The 8,029-nt window shown below is 34.4% G+C and overlaps 1 protein-coding gene across 1 annotated transcript; it reads left to right on the top strand.

The window, feature by feature from the left end:
• Positions 1-4,576: 4,576 nt before the first annotated feature.
• LOC132051591 (aquaporin PIP1-2) lies at positions 4,577-7,158 on the top strand. The gene is made up of 4 exons (XM_059442731.1): positions 4,577-5,046; positions 5,607-5,902; positions 6,008-6,148; positions 6,810-7,158. The coding sequence occupies exons 1-4, from the start codon at positions 4,716-4,718 to the stop codon at positions 6,900-6,902; spliced, it is 861 nt and encodes a 286-aa protein (XP_059298714.1). The 5' UTR covers positions 4,577-4,715; the 3' UTR covers positions 6,903-7,158.
• Positions 7,159-8,029: the final 871 nt, after the last annotated feature.

Below are 8,029 nucleotides of genomic sequence, written 5' to 3'. Positions count from 1 at the left end.
TTTTGCGTACAATAATGTAGGCTCGATACATCAGGATACGTAGACGTTCGGATCGTCATTTAGGGGTTCAAAATGTGCCGAAGTAAGTATTGTTTGAAAAAACTTAGTGTTTTTCATACTTTGACCAACGATTAGTCGCGTGTCAAGACTCCGAAATATCAGGTTCCGGGACTCGTGTTAAGTAGACACACGACTAATTGTTGGTCAAAGTATGGAAAAAACACTAAGTTTTTTCAAACAAAACTTACTTCGGGCACCTTTTGAACCCCTAAAATGACGATCCGAACGTCTACGTATCCTTGATGTATTGAGCCTACATTATTGTACGTTAAAAAAAATATCAGGTTCTATATAAAATATTGACGTTTAGTCTTGACACACGACTAATCGTTGGTCAAAGTATGAAAAAAACACTAAGTTTTTTCAAACAAAACTTACTTCGGCCACCTTTTGAACCCCTAAAATGACGATCCGAACGTCTAGGTATTCTTGATGTATTGAGCCTACATTATTGTACGCAGAAAAAAATATCAGGTTCTATATAAAATATTGACGTTTGAGTCTTGACACACGACTAATCGTTGGTCAAGATATGAAAAAACACTAAGTTTTTTCAAACAAAACTTACTTGCACCTTTTGAACCCCTAAAATGACGATCCGAACGTCTACGTATCCTTGATGTATTGAGCCTACATTATTGTACGCAAAAAAATATCGTGTTCGATATAAAATATTGACATTTCGGAGTCTTGACACACGACTAATCGTTGGTCAAAGTATGGAAAAAATACTAAGTTTTTTCAAACAAAACTTACTTCGGGCACCTTTTGAACCCCTAAAATGACGATCCGAACGTCTACGTATCCTTGATGTATTGAGCCTACATTATTGTACGCAGAAAAAAATATCAGGTTCTATATAAAATATTGACGTTTGAGTCTTGACACACGACTAATCGTTGGTCAAAGTATGGAAAAAACACTAAGTTTTTTCAAACAAAACTTACTTCGGCCACCTTTTGAACCCCTAAAATGACGATCCGAACGTCTACGTATTCTTGATGTATTGAGCCTACATTATTGTACGGAGAAAAAAATATCAGGTTCTATATAAAATATTGACGTTTCGGAGTCTTGACACACGACTAATCGTTGGTCAGTATGAAAAAAACACTAAGTTTTTTCAAACAAAACTTACTTCGGGCACCTTTTGAACCCCTAAAATGACGATCCGAACGTCTACGTATCCTTGATGTATTAAGCCTACATTATTGTACGCAGAAAAAAATATCAGGTTCTATATAAAATATTGACGTTTCGGAGTCTTGACACACGACTAACCGTTGATCAAAGTATGGAAAAAATACTAAGTTTTTTCAAACAAAACTTACTTCGGGCACCTTTTGAACCCCTAAAATGACGATCCGAACGTCTATGTATCCTTGATGTATTGAGCCTACATTATTGTACGCAGAAAAAAATATCAGGTTCTATATAAAATATTGACGTTTCGGAGTCTTGACACACGACTAATCGTTGGTCAAAGTATGGAAAAAACACTAAGTTTTTTCAAACAAAACTTACTTCGGCCACCTTTTGAACCCCTAAAATGACGATCCGAACGTCTACGTATCCTTGATGTATTGAGCCTACATTATTGTACGCAGAAAAAAATATCAGGTTCTATATAAAATATTGAAGTTTCGGAGTCTTGACACACGACTAATCATTAGTCAAAGTATGGAAAAAATACTAAGTAGGCTCCGATTACTAAGTGTTGCAAAAAAAAAAAAAAAAGTTTACCAAATTTTTTTTTATTTTAGTGCTATAATAAGCGCGGAAAATATCGCTATGCCAAAAAAAAAATTCTTTAGTGCAGTAAAATACTGCGCTAAAGATAGTTTTGTAACTTTTTTTTTTTTGTTGGGGTATTTTGGCTCGCTTGATTTTTTATTGAGTCATTTTGGTTCCGGACTCGTGTTAAGTAGATGTATGTACACATGAATATATCATTAATTGGATTAGTATAATACCGAGTGTTTATAAATTATTTTCCATAAATATATTGACAACTAATTCTCTTATGACTTTTGGAATAGGAAGAAAAATAACTAGTGCAAAATTGTTTGCAATTATGGAACATTGCTCTTTCACGCACAAATTTTGTGCGTGCCAAACCTGTTGTTTTTGCGGTTTTCCTTTCACGCACTAAATTAGCGCGAATACTACTTATGTGTTTTTTTTTTTTTTGTATTAGTTTGGTTCAACTTTTTTTTTTTTTGTCCTACAAAAGTCGCGGATTCGTAAAACTGAGGTATTACAGTTCCGAGTACTAGAAAAAGCTATTCTTATATATAGAGTAAATAACATTGTTCTGTATTTAAAAATTCGCTATAACTATGCTAATATCAACTACAGAGATAACGCTACTCATCTAATTTTTGAGTGATAGCTAATAACTATATCTACCTAATGATCTATAAACCAGTCCTAAATCTAAAAGACAAATTGATTATAGAAACAGGATGCCGAACTTGGTCTTGCACGTTTTTGCTCAATTCTTAATTTGCCACATAAATAAAAACTTAAAGATGTTTGGGTTCTGATCTTATATTTATTTAAAAAAACATCAAGCTTTGAATAAATAGTTATAAAAATATATCTATACAATCAAAGTACTTATAAAATAATTATTGTATATGTAAATTCTTGTAGTCTTTTTGTTTTGAAATATTTGTCTTATTTTTTTTTTACATCTGTTTAAAAAAGAATATCTCCTATTTTTGTCAACACCTAATTTCAACTTTCCAGGTCTGGTAGAGTTTGGCCGCAGGAGCAATCAGAAATTGCCACAGCCTTATTTCCATTTCCACATATAGTCTAATTTCTACCACAGAATTAAAGTGGGCGGTGGTGGACTGGTCCATAATCAAATGAACGTTGTAAATCATATGGACATCCTTGGGCCACCTAGGATCTAACTATGCAAAAAGTAAACTACACACAAACACTGCAATCCTAGATCCAACGTCTCTTTCCACAATATCTTTATTTTTCTACACAACAAGAGTATTCTCTCTATCAGTTTGTACCATACCATGTGAATAGCGATGAATTCAGACATAAAATTTTTAAATTTTTAAAATAAAATTTGTATATTTAAAATTAAAAAAAGTATTATACATTATAATAATTAACAATTCAAACATTTAAAAGACATAATAATTTACAGTTGAATTTCTATTTTGCTATTGAGTGGTCATATTTTATTTGATATCTTGCTTTAATTTTTTTTTCTTTTTTTTTTTTCTTTTGAGCTAAGTGTCTATCGAAAACAGCCTGTAGGGAAAAAGTATGTGTATATGTTATCTTTCTCAGATTTCACTCTGTGGAATTAAACTCGATACATTATTGTTGCTGTAAAAATTTACAATCGAAGAAATTTCGAGTTTTGGGTTAAAATTATCTCTTATCTATGGGAGTAGGTTCATTTTGGTCCCTCAAATATTATCCTGAGCATATTTGATCCCTTATCTATGGGAGTAAGTTCATTTTAGTCCCTTAAATATAACGCTAAGCATATTTAATCCCTTAACTATGCTACAGTGGAGCACTTTTAGTTCCCGTAATAGAACCTGTTTAAAAAGTAACGGTGCTAAACCCATGTGACACTCATGTGACTTGTAAGAGGCTAAACCCATTGGACAAAAATACTAAACTCATCCCCTTTCTCCGCAACTTCATATGAACAAACACTTCACCAGAAAAAGCCCTAGCCTCTTTGTAGTAAGCTTCAATTGGCTGGAAGAAGAAGAAGAAGCTGATTTTTTAAAACAGGCAAAAACTTTATCTAATATATTAAAATTTGCATTCACATGCTTCCGAAAAAAATTGGAGCGGTTCCACCAATTAAGATAATTTATAACAGTTGTTAAAAAGAATTTTAATTTTTTTAATATTTAACAAAAATAACTTTATATTCACATGCTTCCAAAATAAGTGGAACGATTCATGTGTGTTGCCAGATTACCGTTTAAGAGTTGGTTACCAACCATATGAACCAAATATTATGAGTTGCTTTGCTAATATCTTATATGAGTTGTATTTTCTAGAGAAATGCCATTACTCTGCTTTGCATTTTGTCCGATGGGTTTAGCCTTTTACGAGTCACGTGAGTGTTATATGGGTTTAACACTGTTACTTTTTAAACGGGTTCTATTAGGGAAACCAAAAGTGCCCTACTTTAACATTGTTAAGGGATTAAATATATTTAGCGTTATATTTGAGGGCCCAAAATTTAGCGTTATATTTGAGGGCCCAAAATGAATCTACTCCCATAGATAAGGGATCAAATATGCTCAGGATAATATTTGAGGGATCAAAATGAACCTACTGCCGAGGGATAATTTTAACCTAAAACTCAAAAAATTTCACGTAAGTCTCTGAAACTAAAAGATGACACATAAATTAAGAGGGGAAGAATATTTTGTTGTCAGCACCTTTCCGCATGGAAAAATAATGATCCAAAATGCTGAATTATCAATGGTCGGTCGGAATGATAATGAAACTTAAATCATTAATGCTCATCACCGGGGGCCCTTTAGCCTACCCAACACTGCATATATAAACCAGGCCCCTTCATTCATTCACTCATTCCCATCAATTGTAAACAAAAATAGGTAATTGCTAATACTTCTTGTTGATCATTAATTCAAATGGAGCATAGAGAAGAAGATGTTAGAGTGGGTGCTAACAAATACTCAGATAGGCAAGCAATTGGTATAGCAGCACAAACTCAAGACAAGGATTACAAGGAACCACCACCAGCTCCCCTGTTTGAGCCAGGGGAGTTGATGTCATGGTCCTTTTATCGTGCTGGCATTGCTGAGTTTGTGGCAACTTTCCTTTTCCTTTATATCACTGTTTTAACTGTCATGGGTGTGTCCAAATCCGAATCCAAATGTTCAACTGTTGGAATTCAAGGCATTGCTTGGGCTTTTGGTGGCATGATCTTTGCCTTAGTCTATTGTACTGCCGGCATTTCTGGTACATATTTATCATTTTACATGACACTATTTTTTCATATTTGTTCAGATTCCTTTTTCTTCTTGTTAGATTTACTTTTCATTTTAAACATATCATTTAATACGCAATGACATGTTCAAATATACAGATGTGAGAGTTAAAAACCACTGGTTCTAAAGTACTTTAGTCATGTTACAGAATCTTTTTTCTCCGTCTTAAGCTCCATGACCAGCATAGGCTTTGGAACTAAAATTTTCACTAAGGAGTAAAGAAAAATAAACACATGGAGAAGCCAAGGGGATTCAACGTATACCCTTGGCTATATAGTAGTGCTTTTTTTCATCGAGGGATTCATTTGATACATAATCTAATATATACTTTATACGTGAAAACTTACTAAAATTTCAACAAATATTATAGTTGAACGTAAAATTTTAAAAATACAATCAGTTCAGTAATGGTGAAAATCTTAAAGGTTGAATTGTCAACTTCAAATCTCAGACCCGCCTCTAATAGGCTAGTTAAACGGGATCAATTCGTCTGGGTACTGAATTGACCAATTGGTTTCTGTTGTTGTGCAGGTGGACACATTAACCCGGCAGTGACATTCGGGTTGTTCTTGGCGCGAAAATTGTCGTTGACAAGGGCAGTGTTCTACATGGTGATGCAATGCCTTGGAGCCATCTGTGGTGCTGGTGTTGTCAAAGGTTTCGGGAAGGCACTTTACGAAACTCAGGGTGGTGGAGCCAATGTTGTAGCTCTTGGTTACACCAAGGGATCAGGCTTGGGTGCTGAAATAATCGGCACCTTTGTTCTTGTCTACACTGTTTTCTCTGCCACTGATGTTAAACGTAGTGCCCGAGATTCTCATGTCCCTGTAAGTACTGCTGCTACTAATTAGTACTAATAATGTTTTGTGTTCGATGTATTGACGTTGGAATTAGTGTTTTTTAATTGGATTATTCGTCTAATTAATATGCAGATGTTGGCACCATTGCCTATTGGATTTGCGGTGTTCCTAGTGCACTTGGCTACAATTCCCATCACTGGAACTGGTATTAACCCAGCTAGGAGTCTTGGAGCAGCCATCATCTATAACAAGGAACCCGCATGGAATGACCACGTAATTACCTACCTTTCCTTGCTAAATTTCTTTTCTCTTTTTCCTTTATGATTCTCAAAAATACTTATAAAATGAATTGGCTTATTCAAAAAGCCTTGTTCTTTTTAAGATCTATCTTGTGTCTAATACTGCATGATTCCACTCTGCAAGAACCCCGAATCATTCTGTTGAAGCTCATCCTCTTCATCATTAATGATCGCTTGCACTGAAATGACCGGGACAATAGGGAAATTCCCAATTCATTGGGCCTTTCCATACAATCAAATAGAAAGCCCCAAGGGCGCCATATTCTAGGAACACAACTATGTGATTGAATAAATCCCCTCCTACGAGTCAAGGGCTTCTTCTCCCTCCCTTCTTCAAACTCCAATTCATATATTTCTATTTATTAATAGTGTAAATGAACTTCGATATGATTAGTGCAATTTAACTTGCTGGGTAAGGTCACTCCTGTTTTTTGGAGTTACTTACCAACTTGGATAGTAACTTCTAATTACATTTGAAGTAATGTGATAGTATTTGAAAATTTTATGCTATCAATGTATCAAAGTTAAATTCAGAACATATAAGTGCTAGCTGGAATTAATAAAGCAAAGAAACAAGAAGAGAGAAGAGATTGAAGAAATTTTTTCTAACATGTGATTATTTGTGGTTGGTACAGTGGATATTCTGGGTTGGACCATTCATTGGGGCAGCTCTAGCAGCTATATACCACCAAGTTGTAATCAGGGCAATGCCATTCAAGTCCAAGTGAAGTTTCTGAATTGAGTCATTTTGATCACACAATTTCTCAAGCTTATTGTTTGGTGGCCGTTGTAATCATGAAGATCAAAAAGCCTCAAATCTACCCATTTTCCTTTGTTTCCTTTTTGTCTTTTGTTTTATGTATTTACAAGTTATGTAAGTAGGGGAATGTATGTGATTGCAGCATATGGACTTTTGCTTTTCATTCAAAGTCCATAAAAAAACTTGCCGATGGGCCCAATAAAAAGTGCGTTGGCTTTTGCTCATTGTCCTTTTCTGTGCAAATAATTCTTGTTCCAATTGCTACACCGATTTAATTGTTGTCGAGTTCGATCAGAAACTTTGTTCCCCCAAAACTTTGATGCCACAACAGTTAACAATATCAACCAATAAAGATGGCATCAAATCCCGATCACGCTTTCTGTTGGTTAATGTTAGACTTCGATCTCATTCGTTTGCGCTTAATGAAGATTTGAAGAGACAGATATTAATAATTAAGTGTGTTTATTTTGTAGATTTGATTCTTAATCTAAAGGAGATGCTTACTTTACGGTACCATTGAGATCGAAGTCATGCGTGGGATTTCCATTCCAATCACTATATTGATGATAAATCTCCTCGTGCTTTGTCATAAGAACTTGGAGTTCGTATCACGGTGAAGATAAAATTGTGATTCATGTACAAAAAACAGACCAAACACCTTTGAATTATGACTGTCTATGTAAATTAAAATGCAGATAATAACAAGAATTAAAGATAGAGAACGAGGAACCTAGCTAGGAAAGACATAGATAAAATATCTAATTCTAGCAAATAGAGTACCTAATTTATAGGAATATTTTCCACTTGAAAACATATATCGTTGGAGCTTTGATTGTTGCTCCCAAATGCACACGCTAGTATACGAGGTCGTGCAAGTAATAAAGTGATTAAGAATCGAGTGTCGAACCCACAGAGACTCATGCAATTGACTATCTAATTCAAGTTCAACTTCTAACTATTCAAGAAAGTAACCAAATTTATGAGTTTATTGTAACTAGATTGTCGATTAAAAGAAAATAATAAAACAACGATTTAGAAATAGCAAAATTGGGTTTTATCAGACAACAAAGAGTTCCAAGGTTATGACGTTTAACA

This window comes from Lycium ferocissimum, chromosome 4 (genome assembly GCF_029784015.1).
Source record: "Lycium ferocissimum isolate CSIRO_LF1 chromosome 4, AGI_CSIRO_Lferr_CH_V1, whole genome shotgun sequence".
Taxonomy (NCBI): domain Eukaryota; kingdom Viridiplantae; phylum Streptophyta; class Magnoliopsida; order Solanales; family Solanaceae; genus Lycium; species Lycium ferocissimum.
The sequence above is the reverse complement of the archived record's forward strand: the minus strand, read 5'-3'. Positions and strand labels throughout refer to the sequence as shown.